Source organism: Papio anubis, chromosome 20, assembly GCF_008728515.1.
Source record: "Papio anubis isolate 15944 chromosome 20, Panubis1.0, whole genome shotgun sequence".
In the NCBI taxonomy this organism is placed as follows: domain Eukaryota; kingdom Metazoa; phylum Chordata; class Mammalia; order Primates; family Cercopithecidae; genus Papio; species Papio anubis.
The window spans coordinates 17990271-18004520 of record NC_044995.1 but is presented as its reverse complement, the minus strand read 5'-3'; the positions used below and the strand labels follow the sequence as shown (position 1 = coordinate 18004520).

The 14250-nt window shown below is 52.6% G+C and overlaps 1 protein-coding gene across 1 annotated transcript in view; it reads left to right on the top strand.

The window, feature by feature from the left end:
- The window catches only part of LOC101026547 (ryanodine receptor 1), a 168585-nt gene extending 154836 nt beyond the window's left edge, over positions 1 to 13749 (top strand). Inside the window, exons 93-101 of the mRNA XM_031659039.1 lie at positions 1382 to 1468; positions 2784 to 3035; positions 3920 to 4050; positions 6165 to 6207; positions 6835 to 6965; positions 7063 to 7123; positions 8893 to 9039; positions 9282 to 9416; positions 13604 to 13749. Of these exons, the coding sequence (XP_031514899.1) occupies positions 1382 to 1468; positions 2784 to 3035; positions 3920 to 4050; positions 6165 to 6207; positions 6835 to 6965; positions 7063 to 7123; positions 8893 to 9039; positions 9282 to 9416; positions 13604 to 13624 (1008 nt within the window). The 3' untranslated portion in view covers positions 13625 to 13749. The remainder of the gene's footprint in view (positions 1 to 1381; positions 1469 to 2783; positions 3036 to 3919; positions 4051 to 6164; positions 6208 to 6834; positions 6966 to 7062; positions 7124 to 8892; positions 9040 to 9281; positions 9417 to 13603) is intronic.
- Positions 13750 to 14250: the final 501 nt, after the last annotated feature.

The window sequence follows — 14250 nt, the reverse complement described above, 5'->3', positions numbered from 1 at the left end:
GAAAGGCCAAGCAGGAGGATCGCTTGAGCCCAGGAGTTTGAGATGGGGCCAGGCAACAAAGGGAGATCTCTGTCTCTAAAAGAATTTTTTTTTCCCTCTTTTTTTCTGTTGCCCAGGCTGGAGTGTGCAGTGGCGCTGATCTCATTTCAACAGCAAGTCTCGGCCCTGTCTAGGGGCCTCCTCTGGGTTCACGCCCATTCTCCCACCTCAGCCTCCCGAGTCTGACTCCTCCTACAGGCTCTGCCACTACACCTCGGCCAATTTGTGTATTTTTAGTAGAGATGGATTTCAATTCTGTTAGCCAGGACGGTCTCCATCTCCTGACATCATGATCCTCGCCTACCAGCCTCCCACAGTGCTGGAATTGCTTGAGCCACTGCGCCCAGTCGAATTTTTTTAAATTTTTTTTTTTTTTTTTTTTATTACTGCTCCTTGCAGAGCAGGGCTACCCTATAGGCAGTGCACCCAGAGGAAGCCAAATTACTTTTAATTAGCTAAGGTAACACATGCCTGTAGTCCCGGGTATTCAGGAGGCTGAGGCGGGAGCATCACTTGAGCACAAGAGGTTGAGGCAGCAGTGAGCTATGATTGCGTCACTGCACTCCAACCTGGGTAACAGAGCAAGACCTTGACTCAAAAAAAAAAAAAAAAAAAAAAGTTCCCTTTCATCTTCTGTAAAGCAGACAGGGTGACCTCACTCAGGGAGCAGCATGCCAAATGGCTTGGAGCTTGGACTCTGGAGCCTGACTGCCTGGGTTCAAATCCCAGCTATGCCACTCATTGGCTATGTTACCTTGAGCAAGACTCCACTTCCCTGAGCCTCAGTTTCCTCATCTGTAAAGTGCGCATAACGGTAGTACCCACTTTACAGTGCTGTGCTGAGCATTAAACAGGTTCTTGCAAATAAAGCTCTTAGCCCAGATGTTGGTATAAGCAAGCACTCAATAAATAGGAGGTTGAGGCCAGGCGCGGTGGCTCACACCTGTAATCCAGCACTTTGGGAGGCCGAGGTGGGTGGATCACCTGAGGTCAGGAGTTTGAGACCAGCCTGGTCAACATGGCGAAACCCCATCTCTACTGAAAATACAAAAATTAACTGAGTGTGGTGGTGCACGCCTGTATTCCCAGCTACTCAGGAGGCTGAGTCATGAGAATTTGAACCCAGTAGGCAGAGGTTGCAGTGAGCCAAGATGGCGCCACTGCACTCCAGCCTGGGTGACAGAGCAAGACTCCGTCTCAAAAATAATAATTAATTAATTAATAGGTTGTAGGAACAGATATTGAGAGCCCAAGTGCTTTGACGGTGGGTAAATGATGGGATGAATTCTCCAGGGAAGAGGCTGATCTGTGAGTGCTTTCTCTCTTTTCGTCTTCTCTCCAGAACTACCTGTCCCGGAACTTTTACACCCTGCGGTTCCTTGCCCTCTTCTTGGCATTTGCCATCAACTTCATCTTGCTGTTTTATAAGGTGCTGGTCCTGAAGGGCTGGGAGGGTCAGGCCCTTATCCATGCTGTGGGATGGGAGGCTCAGCCCCCATCATAATTTCAGGGTTCCTCCAGTGAAGTGACAAGGCATTGGGCTCAGGGTCCTTAGGAGGGTTCAGGCTGGACACCTGGATCCTGGGATCCCCCTCCATGGGGGTGAGTAGGGGATACCTGGATCCATCTGGGACAGAAACCTGAGTGCCTGTGGGAGTTAGAACAGGAGCAGGAGCTGAGTTCTCTGCTCAGCTCGGCCACATGCCAGTCCTGTGTGCCTGGCTGCAGGCCCTCAGATCTCGGCAACACCCACTGATTCCGTTAAGCATCTTTGCTTTCACGTAAGCTAAACAGAAGTTTGCGGGGAGGAAGAAACAGTCCGCTCACAGAATGAAAGGAAAGGGCTAAGAACCAGGCCTCCTGAAAGACAAAGGGACCCTTGGGGTCTTGCCAGGGGTCTAGATAACAGGACAGTAAGGTAGACTAGAGAGATCGAAGCATGGCTTCTGTGGGACCCAGTCCTGCTCCACCGCCCACTGGTGCATGACGTTAGGCAAGGTGCTTACCGTCCCTGAGCCTCAACCCTCTCATCTGTAAAATGGAATACCTCTTAGTGCTGTGGGGATTGAAAGAAGATAAGGCACCAGGCACAGTGGCTCACGCCTGTAATCCCAGGACTTTGGGAGGCCAAAGTAGGTGGATCACCTAAGTCAGGAATTCAAGACCAGCCTGGCCATATGGTGAAACCCCGTCTCTACTAAAAATACAAAAACATTAGCTGGGCATGGTGGTGGGCACCTGTAATCCAAGCTACGCAGGAGGCTGAGACAGTAGAATCCCTTGAACCCGGGAGGCAAAGGTTGCAGTGAGCCAAGATTGCACCACTGCACCCAGGCTGCGTGACAAGAGCGAAACTCCGTCCACCCCACCGAAAAGAAGAGGATGAGTATGTGTAAGGCACTTAGAGCAACAGTACCTGGCATATAAAAAGCACGGTGTAAATGTTTAACTGCTACTAATTTTCGTGTTAGTGTTAATATTAGTGGGCAGTCTCTTTAGAGCTCCACTATGAAGATGAACCAACTCTGTCTTCAGTTCTGTGCCACTCAGTTCAATAGGCTAATTCCCAGGTCAGAGTCTGATTTGCTAGCTAGGGCCCTGGTCCCACCCCTTGATCTTGATTGACAGCCACACCAAGACTGTATCTGGTATGGCCCCAGTCCAATCTCAGGAACGGAGGCTCAATTTTGTGAGTGGGCTCTGCATGTGGCAGACCCACAGATAGATCTCTGTCCCCATTTCAGGTCTCAGACTCTCCACCAGGGGAAGACGACATGGAAGGCTCAGCTGCTGGGGACGTGTCAGGTGCAGGCTCTGGTGGCGGCTCTGGCTGGGGCTTGGGGGCCGGAGAGGAGGCAGAGGGCGATGAGGATGAGAACATGGTGTACTACTTCCTGGAGGAGAGCACAGGCTACATGGAGCCCGCCCTGCGGTGTCTGAGCCTCCTGCATACACTGGTGGCCTTTCTCTGCATCATTGGCTATAACTGTCTCAAGGTGGGCCCATGGCCATGGTTCTGGGGCAAGGGCTTATTGGCTGGGTGGGGGTGGGGGCGGTGCTGGAGTACTGGCTGGGGCTGGGGACCCTCACAGTGGCTGGGACAGAGGGGGCCCAGGGTTGGGGTGAGGGCTGGGGAACTGGGTACAGGATTGGGGTCTCCAGCAAGGATGATAGGGGTCTCTAGCAAGGATGACATTCAAATTGGGAACGGTCTTGATACTTTACTATTGGATGAACTTTACTATTGGAGTTCTTTGGGCTTAAAACTTTCATACATGCTGTTCCCTCTGCCTGCAAAGCTTTGCCCCGCTTCCACCTCCTTGCACCTGCCTCTGTTTTATTCATCCTTCAGTTCTGAGTTCAGACCTCCCTCCTTGGGAAGCCCTAGGTGGCATCAGGCACCACTCCTGGACTCCCACAGCTCCCCTGTTCTCACATCCTGGACGGATCCCTCTGCCTGTGCCCCACCCCCATTGTGGCCCTGACCCCTCTATGCCCCTATATCCCAGCCCTGACACCCCTGCCTGTGCCTCCCCACTGCCAGCCCTATCCCCTCTGCCTGTGCCCCCCAATTCCAGCCCTGACCCCTCTATCTATGCCCCCCATCCCGGCCCTGATCCATCTATCTATGTACCCACATTCCAGTCATGACACCTCTGCCTGCGCCTCCCCCCTCCCCGCCCTGACCCCTCTGCCCATGTCCCCCACATCCCAGTCCTGAGCCCTCTGCCTGGACCTCCTCATTTCTACCCTTATCACTGGGAAAGCACTTCTGATGTGGGGTCGCACACAGACCCCAGCAAGATCTCATGGCTTCTGCTGAGACTGCGGTCCAGCCAAGGTGCCTGACACCCACCCTTGGCCTCCTCCCACTATCCAGGTGCCCCTGGTAATCTTTAAGCGGGAGAAGGAGCTGGCCCGGAAGCTGGAGTTTGACGGCCTATACATCACAGAGCAGCCCGAGGACGATGACGTGAAGGGGCAGTGGGACCGACTGGTGCTCAACACACCGTAAGGACCCAGCCCCCACCTCAGGGTGGCAGCAGGAGGGGACCTGGGTTTCCACCCAGTCCAGGATGGGACCCAAAAAAACTAAGGTTTCAGGCCAGGCACGGTGGCTCACGCCTGTAATCCCAACACTTTGGGAGGCCAAGGCGGGCGGATCACGAGGTCAGGAGTTGAAGACCAGCCTGGCCAACATGGTGAAACCCCGTCTCTACTAAAAGTACAAAAATTAGCTGGGCGTGGTGGCATGTGCCTGTAATCCCAGCTGCTGGGAATGAATCAGGAGCATCACTTGAACCTGGGAGGTGGAGGATGCAGATCACACCACTGCACTCCAGCCTGGGCAACAAGAGTGAAATTCTGTCCCCCATGCCCCCGGCAAAAAAAAAAAAAAAAACCTAGGGTTTCAGTCCCTGCAGGCCCTGCCTCATTCTCCCCAAGCCTTACTCTTCCTTTCAATAAAAGAGGCACATTTTCCATGCATTACAGCATCTGTGTGGGTGAGGGTGGCACACGGAGATTCCTAGACTTGAGGCCTGGAAGTTCCTCTTCAGTGACTCTGGGGTGTGAGCCCAGGAACCCGTGTTTTAAACCCTGTCTCCCGGTGTGATTCTTACTCAGGCGCAATGAGTGCAAAATAAAAAAACATGGCCGGGCGTGGTGGCTCACGCCTGTAATCCCAACACTTGGGAGGCCAAGGTGGGCAGATCACTTGAGGTCAGGAGTTCGAGACCAGCCTGGCCAACATGGTGAAACCCCATCTCTACTCTTTGTATATACAAAAAGTAGTCTCTACTAAAAATACAAAAATTAGCCAGGCATGGTTGTGGGCACCTGTAGTCTTAGCTACTGAGGAGGCTGAGGCATGAGAATCACTTAAACCTGGGAGGTGGAGGTTGCAGTGAGCCGAGATTGTGCCTCTGCACTCCAGCCCGGGCAACAGAGCGAGACTCCGTTTAAAAAAAAAAAAAAGAAAAGAAATCATTAGGGGCCTTAGGGGCCGCACTCAGTGACTCACGCCTGTAATCTCAGCACTTTGGGAGGCTGAGGCGGGAGGATCCCTTGTGCCCAGGAGTTCAAGACCAGCCTGGGCAACATAGGGAGACCTCTATCTTTAGAGAAAAAAAAACTAAAAAGTTAGCCAGACATGCTAGCCTGGTTAGCGCATGCCTGTAGTCTTAGCTACTTTGGAGGCTGAGGCAGGAGGATCGCATGAGCCCAGGAGTTCCAGGATGCAGTGAGCTATGATTATGCCACTGTCCTTCAGTCTGAGTGACAGAGCAAGACCCTATGTCTGGGGGGAAAAAAAAGAATAGGAATTGGAAGTGCAATGAATCGAAGCACTTCAAATAATTGTAAATCTGTGAACTCATAATCAATCGTCACTCCACCCTCTCAAACAACAAAACTCGGTAGCCATACTTGAGGATGTTAGGGCATCAATTTGTCTCTTGGAAAACTGGTCAATAAAGGGCCAGAATCATGAAATTAAATGAAATCAACCAGTATGAGGAAGGAGGCAGTTCCACTGGAGTTGGTGCTGGGTCAGGCTGCTGGTTTGGACTCCTTCCCGCCCGTCACCACGCCAGAGCCTCTTTATCAGAGTGCCATTCTGAGGTCTTTTTTGCACATCTGGCTCTGAATGCAAATTCTCTACCTCATCTGGGGTCCAGCAAAGATGGCAGGGGGGTTCCCCACTGCTCAAGGTTCCTACAAGAAAAGCAGTGGAGCCAGGCATGGTGGCTCACGCCTGTAATCCCAGCACTTTGGGAGGCCAAGGTGGGTGGGGGGATCACCTGAGGTCAGAAGTTCGAGACCAGCCTGACCAACATGGCAAAACCCAGTCTCTACTAAAAATACAAAAATTAGCCGGGCATGGTGGCGGGCCCCTGTAATCCCAGCTACTCAGGAGGCTGAGGCAGGAGAATCGCTTGAACCTGGGAGGCAAAGGTTGCAGTGAGCCGATAACACACCACTGCACTCCAGCCTGGGCGACAGAGTGAGACAGAGAAAAAAAAAAAAAACAGTGGAATTTCAACCCACCCCCCAATGTGACTGACATCTCCGATCCCTCTGGCCCTAACATCTCACACTCACGCGCGCTCGCTCTCTCTCGGCAGGTCTTTCCCCAGCAACTACTGGGACAAGTTTGTCAAGCGCAAGGTGAGAGGACATGGATGCACTGGGTCCTGGATTAGGTCCCTGCCTGCCACCAGGTCGTCACAGGCTTGCCGAGCACTTGCTTGGTGTGTGACCTTGGGCAAGAGGTTTTTTTGCCTCTCTGAGTAGCACCTCAGTTTCCCCATGGGGAGATGGGTATAGTAAGCACACTTCCCTTTCTTAAATGGGCACATGGAAAGAGCAGAGCATCAAGGCTGGGCGCAGTGGCTCACACCTGTAATCCCAGCACTTTGGGAGGCCAAGGTGGGCGGATCACTTGAGGTTAGGAGATCAAGACCAGCCTGGCCAACATGGTGAGACCCCGTCTCTACTTAAAATATAAAAAATTAGCTGGTGTGGCGGCGGGCGCCTGTAATCCCAGCTACTCAGGAGGCTGAGGCAGGAGAATCACTTGAACGTGGGAGGCAGAGGTTGTGGTGAGCAGAGATGGCGCCACTGTACTCCAGCCTGGGCATCAGAGGGAGAGACTGTCTCAACACAAAACAAAACAAAACAATGCACCTCTCATTTCTCATTCAGAGTTTGGAGTGTCCCCAGAACCCCCTTGCAGGCCACGACACACACCCACACTCCAGCTGTGTCTACACAGCTTGACGCTCTCTTGTGCAGGTCCTGGACAAACATGGGGACATCTACGGGCGGGAGCGGATTGCTGAGCTACTGGGCATGGACCTGGCCACACTAGAGATCACCGCCCACAATGAGCGCAAGCCCGACCCGCCACCAGGGCTGCTGACCTGGTGAGCCCAGGACGTCCCTGCACGGGCCTGGGGCATGCAGGGGAGGTGACTGGGGTCTGACACTCAAGCATATCTCCTCCGACCCCCGCCCCCACAGGCTCATGTCCATCGATGTCAAGTACCAGATCTGGAAGTTCGGGGTCATCTTCACAGACAACGTGAGCAGGGGCACGCAGATTGGGGAGGGACTCTGCAGGGGTGGGGCGTTAGGAGGGTTCCCAGCTTGGGGGATTCCTGACCAGAGAATGACTCCTGGGACCCTGAGTGGCTGTGACCCTAGGGTACCTTCTTACCCACACAAGGCTCCTTATCCCCCCAGACATCGTTTTATTATTATTACTATTTTTTTTTAAATAGCTGGGATTGGGTGTGGTGGCTCACGCCTGTACTCCCAACGCTTTGAGAGGCCAAGGCTGGTGGATCACTGGAGTCCAGAGTTTGAGACCAGCCTGGGCAATATAGTGAGATCTTCTCTCTACAAAAAATTTAAAAATTAGCTGGGGCTGGGCGTGGTGGCTCACACTTGTAGTCCCAGCACTTGCGGAGGTCACTTGAGGTCAGGAGTTCAAGACAAACCTGGCACTGGGCATGGTGGCAGGTGCTTGTAATCCCAGCTACTCGGGAGGCGGAGGCAGGAGAATGGCTTGAATTCAGGAGGTGGAGGCTGCAGTGAGCCAAGATCGCACCACTGCACTCCAGCCTGGGTGACAGAATGAGAATCCGTCTCAAAAAAAAAAAAAAAAAAAAAAAATTAGCCAGGCAGCCAGGCACAGTGGCTCACACCTGTAATCCCAGCACTTTGGGAGGCAAAGGCAGAGGATTGCTTGAGCTCAAACATTTAAGACCAGCTTGGGCAACTTTTGTAGAGACAGTGAAACCCTGTCTCTACAAAAAATACAAACATTAGCCAGGTGTGGTGGCACACACCTGTAGTCCCAGCTACTCAACAGGCTGCAGTGGGAGGATGGCTTGAGCCCAGGAGGCAGAAGTTTCAGTGAGCTGCGTGTTCACCACTGCACTTCAGCCTGGATAACAGAGTGAGACCCTGTCTCTAACAAAAAACAGAGAGTGGCCAAGTGCGGTGGCTCAGGCCTGTAATCCCAGCACTTTGGGTTGGGAGGCCGAGGTGGGTGGATAATTTGAGGCCAGGAGTTAGAGACCAGCCTGGCCATCATGGTGAAACCCCAGCTCTACTAAAAATACAAAAATTAGCTGGGTGTGGTGACCCACGCCTGTGGTCCCAGCTACTTCAGAGGCTAAGGCAGGAGAATCGCTTGAACCCGGGAGGCGGAGGTTGCAGTGAGCCGAGATTGCACCACTGCACTCCAGCCTGGGCAACAGACTAACACTCCATCTCAAAAAAAAAAAAAAAAAAAAAAATTAGCTGGGTGTGGTTACCCACACCTATGGTCTCAGCTACTTGGGAGGCTAAGCAAGGCTAAAGTAGGCTTAGCCTCCTTCACTTGGACCCTGGAGGTGGAGATTGCGGTGAGCTGGGATTGCGCCATTGCACCCCAGCCTGGGTGACAAGAGTGAAACTCCATCTCAAAAAAAAAAAGAGGAAGAAATGAGGGAGTTTCACTATGTTGCCTGGACTGGTCTTGAACTCCTGACCTCAAGTGATCCTCCTGCCTCAGCCCCCCAAAGCGCTGGGATTACAGGCATGAGCCATCACACCCGGCCCAGAACATCCTTTGGCTTCCTCAGTGTGCCCTTGGATTCCCAGATTATTTCCTTCTGCAGGGGGCTCTCATCTCCCCGCAGGATGCCTTCTCACCCAGAATGCCCCGTCCTCCATGTACTCCCCAGCCAGGGCTGGCACCCGACCCCCAGGGCATAGCTGACTCTCCCGAGTGGCCCCTACCCTCCAGAGTGCTCCTCATGTGTCCCTGTCTTCCCCCTGACACCTGGCCCTGTGCGCCCACAGTCCTTCCTGTACCTGGGCTGGTATATGGTGATGTCCCTCTTGGGGCACTACAACAACTTCTTCTTCGCTGCCCATCTCCTGGACATCGCCATGGGGGTCAAGACGCTGCGCACCATCCTCTCCTCCGTCACCCACAATGGGAAACAGGTGTGGGGAGGACCTGGCTGTGGGGCGTGGGCCAGCAGGGACCAGCGTGGCAGTGGGTGGTGGAGGGGTGAGGGCCGGGCAGCTGGGCTGAGGAGGGGCAAGGCCAGGCGGGGCCAAGCCAAGGGTGTGTGGGGCAGCAAGGTAGAGCCACGGGGACTGAACTGGGGCCAGGACCCAGAATGGGCGCGGCCAGGGGAGGGCAAGCCCAGGGCGGAGCTGACCTGGCCCCGTCCTGCCCCCAGCTGGTGATGACCGTGGGCCTTCTGGCGGTGGTCGTCTACCTGTACACCGTAGTGGCCTTCAACTTCTTCCGCAAGTTCTACAACAAGAGCGAGGATGAGGATGAGCCTGACATGAAATGTGACGACATGATGACGGTGAGCCCCTCCCCCAGCGCTCTGGGACCCTTCCTTCTCCCATCTGTTGAAGGGGTTAATAATGGTACCTCCAGGCCGGGCGTGGTACCTCCAGTCTGCAATCCCAGCGCGTTGGGAGGCGGAAGCGGGAGGATCACTTGAGTCCAGAAGTTGGAAACCAGCCTGGGCAACAAGGCAAAAATCCTGTCTCTATAAAAAATGTTAAATATTAGCTGGGTGTTGTGTTGTGTGCCTGGAGGCTAAGGCAGGAGGATCACTTGAGCCCAGCAGTTTGAGGCTTCAGTGAGCTACGAATGGGCCACTACATTCCATCCTGGTAGACAGAGGGACACCTTGCCTCTAAAAAATGAAAATAGTACCTACAGTTTGGCAAGCTGATGCATGCCAGGCACATTTTGTTTTTTTTGGTTTTTGTTTTTGTTTTTTTGAGTCAGAGTCTCTGTTGCCCAGGCTGGAGTGCAGTGGCACAATCTCGGCTCACTGCAACCTCCACCTCCCGGGTTCAAGTGATTCTCCTGCCTCAGCCTCCCAAGTAGCTGGGACTACAGGCATGTGCCACCGTGCCCAGGTAATTTTTGTATTTTTAGTAGAGACAGGGTTTCACCATGTTGACCAGGATGGTCTCCATCTCTGCCTGTGCCCTTGTGATCCGCCCACCTTCGCCTCCCAAAGTGCTGGAATTACAGGCGTGAGCCACCGCGCCCAGCCATGTCAGGTACTTTGAACAGTGCCAGGCAAATGAGTGCTCCACATCTGTTGGCCATTGTTTCAATATTATTTGAGCTGAGGTTTTTTGGTTTTTTTTTTCTGAGATGAAGTCCCAGGCTGGAGTGCAGTGACATGATCTCAGCTTACTACAACCTCTGTCTCTCAGGTTCAAGTGATTCTCCTGTGGCGTGAACCCAGGAGGCGGAGCTTGCAGTAAGCTGAGATCCGGCCACTATACTCCAGCCTGGGCGACAGAGCGAGACTCCGTCTCAAAAAAAAAAAAAAAAAAAACGAAAACCAAACAAGTGATTCTCCTGCTTCAGCCTCCTGAGTAGCTGGGATTACAGGCAAACACTACCACACCCAGCTGATTTTTGTATTTTTAGTAGAGCTGGGAGATCTCACTATGTTGGCCAGGCTAGTCTTGAACTCCTGACCTCAAATGATCCACCCACCTCGGCCTCCCAAAGTGCTGGGATTACAGGCCTGAACCACCACACCCAGCCTTATTTGAGCTTTTCAAACGGATTATTATTGGAAAGGTACTCAGGGAGCTTGCCCCTGCCACTTATGAGCCATGTGATTTTTGGACAGGCTACTCAACCTCCTCCCTATGCCCTGGGGGCTTCACTTGTAAAATGAGTGTGTAATAGTAGGACTAATAGGTGCTCCCTGGCTATCGAAGACTTAAAGACTTTGTATTTAGTGCCGCACGTGTCAAGTGCCTGTAATCCCAGCACTTTGGGGAGGCTGAGAGAGGCGGCAGAGAGATTCACCCCAGGCCTGAGCCTGGCACGCCCCACCAACATGGAGACTCCCGCCTCGGCCAAAATACAAAATTAGGCCGGGCACGTGGTCACGCCTGTAATCCCAGCTCTGTGGAGGCAGAGGCGGGAGGATAGCTTGAGCCCAGGAGTTCGAGACCTGCCTGTAATACAGAGAAGCAGACCCCTGGGCTGCATGAAAAAAAAAAAAAGACAAAAATACAAAATTAGTCGTGGCGATGCTTTTGTAATCCCAGCTACTGGAGGCTGGAGACAGGGAGTATGGAACTGGAGGTGGAGTTGCACGCAGATCAGCCACTGCACTCCAGCCTGGGCAACAAGAGCCAAACTCTGTCTCAAAAAAAACAAACAAAACAAAAAACAAAACAAAAAGACTTAGACTAGTGCCTTTCCTGGCACATCCTCAGATTATATAGATGTATTTATCATCATTATTACATTCACAATTAAAGCTTCATCCAGGGCCAGATCTAGTGACTATATCTATAATCCCAACACTTTGGGAGGCTGAAGCAAGAGGGATCACTTGAGCTTAGAGTCTGAGGTTGCAGTGTGAGCTATGATTGTGCCACTGCACTCCAGCCTCTGCCACAGTGAGACCTTGTCTCAAGTTTAAAAAAAAGTTTAACACCCAAGGTATACCTGCAGTTCAATGCGCAAGATTTATTTTTTCTTCTATTCTCCCACACAGGATCATAGCAGTTGATAACTTACTAGAGACATAGGGCCACTAAAAGAATCATTTCCCCAGGTTTATTCCAAAGACCTGTAATCTGGCTCCGTCTTTCCTGCCTCAGGAGCAAAGTCCAGCCCTCAACCTGACACTGAGGCCCTTCCAGACACGGCCTCACTGCCCACAGCCTTTGTTTCATTATATAGTCACTTATCTTGAAGGCTTTTACTCTAGGATGACTGTGTTCTCTCACATCCTGGAACACAAAGAACAAGGTGTATGTCGGGTGCTGTGGGTTCACGTCCCAGCACTTTGGGAGGCCAAGGCAGGTGGGATCATCTGAGGTCAATGTGTCTGGCCAACATAGTGAAACCCCGCTCACTAAAAAATACAAAAAATTAGTGGGATGTGGTGGTATGCTTGCATCCCAGCTACTTTGGGAGGCTGAGGCAGGAGTATTTTGAGACCCTGGAGTGGAGGTTGGGTGGTGGGAGTCAGATCGCATTCATTGCACTCCAGCTCACAAGGCAACAACAAGAGCAAAACTCCATCTCAAAAAAAAAGTACACAAAATTAGCTGGCTGGGTGGCACGCATCTGTAATCCCAACTACCAGGAGAGGCTGAGGCAGGAGAATCTTCTTGAACTCGAGGCAGGCCAGAGCCAAGACAGGTAACCACTGCACTCATGAAGCTCAAGCAGAGCAAGACTCTGTCTCAAAAACAACAAAAAAAAACCAAGTGTAAAGTTGTTCCCAAATGCCAGGTAGACCATGCTCCCTCACCACCTCCCAGACTTTGAAATTTCACCGCGCGGATAAACCGGACCACCCTACCACGCTTACAAAGCCTGGGAAGATCTGGCCCGGCCTGGGTCGAACCACAAACCCTCTTGCTTTTTGCTTTCTGGTCGCCTGGTCCTCTTTCAGTTCCCTAGGATCAAGGTGGTTTCTCCTGACTGGTGTTTCTCCTTGCACCTGATGTTCTCTGGGTTCCCCAGCCCAGGCTTACACACCCCCATTCACTTGATACTTCACCTTTCCACTTAAATGCTGGGTGTCCTGTGTGGAAGTCTCTTCGACTATTGGGCTGGGGCCCAGAGCCACGTGTCCAGGCCCTGCCTCATCTCTCTCCCTGCTCTCCTGCACAGGAGCTCTATTTTCCAGCCTCACCCAACCATTTTCAGTTCCTCACAGCAGCAGCCAGACATTCTTTCCTCACTGGCCGGAACACGCCTCCACCACCTCCACCCAATCTTTGTTTTCACACCTGCCTCCTTCTTCCAGGAGCCTCGCTTCGACCACGCCAGGCTGACTCGATGCCTCCGTGGCTGCTTCCGCAGCGCTCTTCTGCGCCATCCTCGGTCACACTCGTAGCCCCCACCCCAGCGCCCCTGACCTCTCTGCCTGTTCCTCCCATCCCGGCTACTTCCTTCTGCCTGTGTCCCTAACATTCCAGCGCCCTGATCTTCACCTCCCTCGTTTGTGCCTCAACCTGGTCTTCCTGGACTCCTTCTGTTTCAGGTGTTCTCTAACCTCACTTTGACCTCTCTGCCCCCCAACCCTGTCCTGGCTCGTGCCTCCCCACCCAACCCGCCCTCACCTCTGCCTGCAGCCTCCCCTGCGGGACTCCCCACCTGTACCCCCACCCCTGCCCCCGACCCTCTGCCTGCCCCCACCATCCTGCCCTGACCTCTGCCTCAGTGCCTCCACGGGTTCTCCCCTGACTTCTCTCTGCCTGTATTCCTCCCTATCCCGGCCCTGACCCCTCTGCCTGTGCCCCTCGTCTGCCTCCCTGACCCTCTGTTTCAGGATCCACTCAACCCCTGCCTCCCTACCCCTGCCCATGCCCTTCCTGTCACAGCCCTAACCATTGTTGCCACCCTGTCTGTTGCATTCTGAGGCCGAGGGCAGGCCCAGGGGCTGTCTTGTCGCTACCGCATTCCTCAGCCCTGCTCTTCATCCCCGGGCTGGCTGGTACCTGTAGTGAGTGTTGAATGAATTTATGACTACCGTGCTCTCAGTGTTACCTGTTTCACATGTAATGCGGTGTCCCCACAAGCGGAGGCATTGTTGGGACGATTGAGGACTCCCCAAGGGTGATTTAATACGCTCTACAGGTGGTGGTTCTCGACATCACCTTCTTCTTCTTCACATATCCTGCTGGCCAATGCTTAGGGGCTCGGAGGGAGGCTAGCTCTGTGGCTAAGAATGCAGGCCCAGGATCCATAATGGCCTGATTCATGCCTCACCTCTGGCTGTGAGACCCTGCAAGTCAGCCTCTGGGGGCCTCAGCCCACGGGCTACAGGTACTGACCTCATAGGTTGTGATCAGGATTAAGTCAATGCATAGGCGCTCAGTGTCTGGCTCATATCAGTGCTCAATAAAGGCCTGAGATATTTATGTTATACATATACGTATATTATATATATTATTCATATACGTATATTATATATATTATATATACATATATATAATGATATTACATATATGTATATATAAATATACATATATACCTATATATATACACACACACACACACACATATATCTCTCTTCTATATATATATATATATATATATTTTTTTTTTTTTTGAGAGGGAGTCTCGGCCTGTTGCCCAGGCTGGAGTTCAGTGGTACAGTTACGCGTATTGCTGGCGTCTGCTTGCAG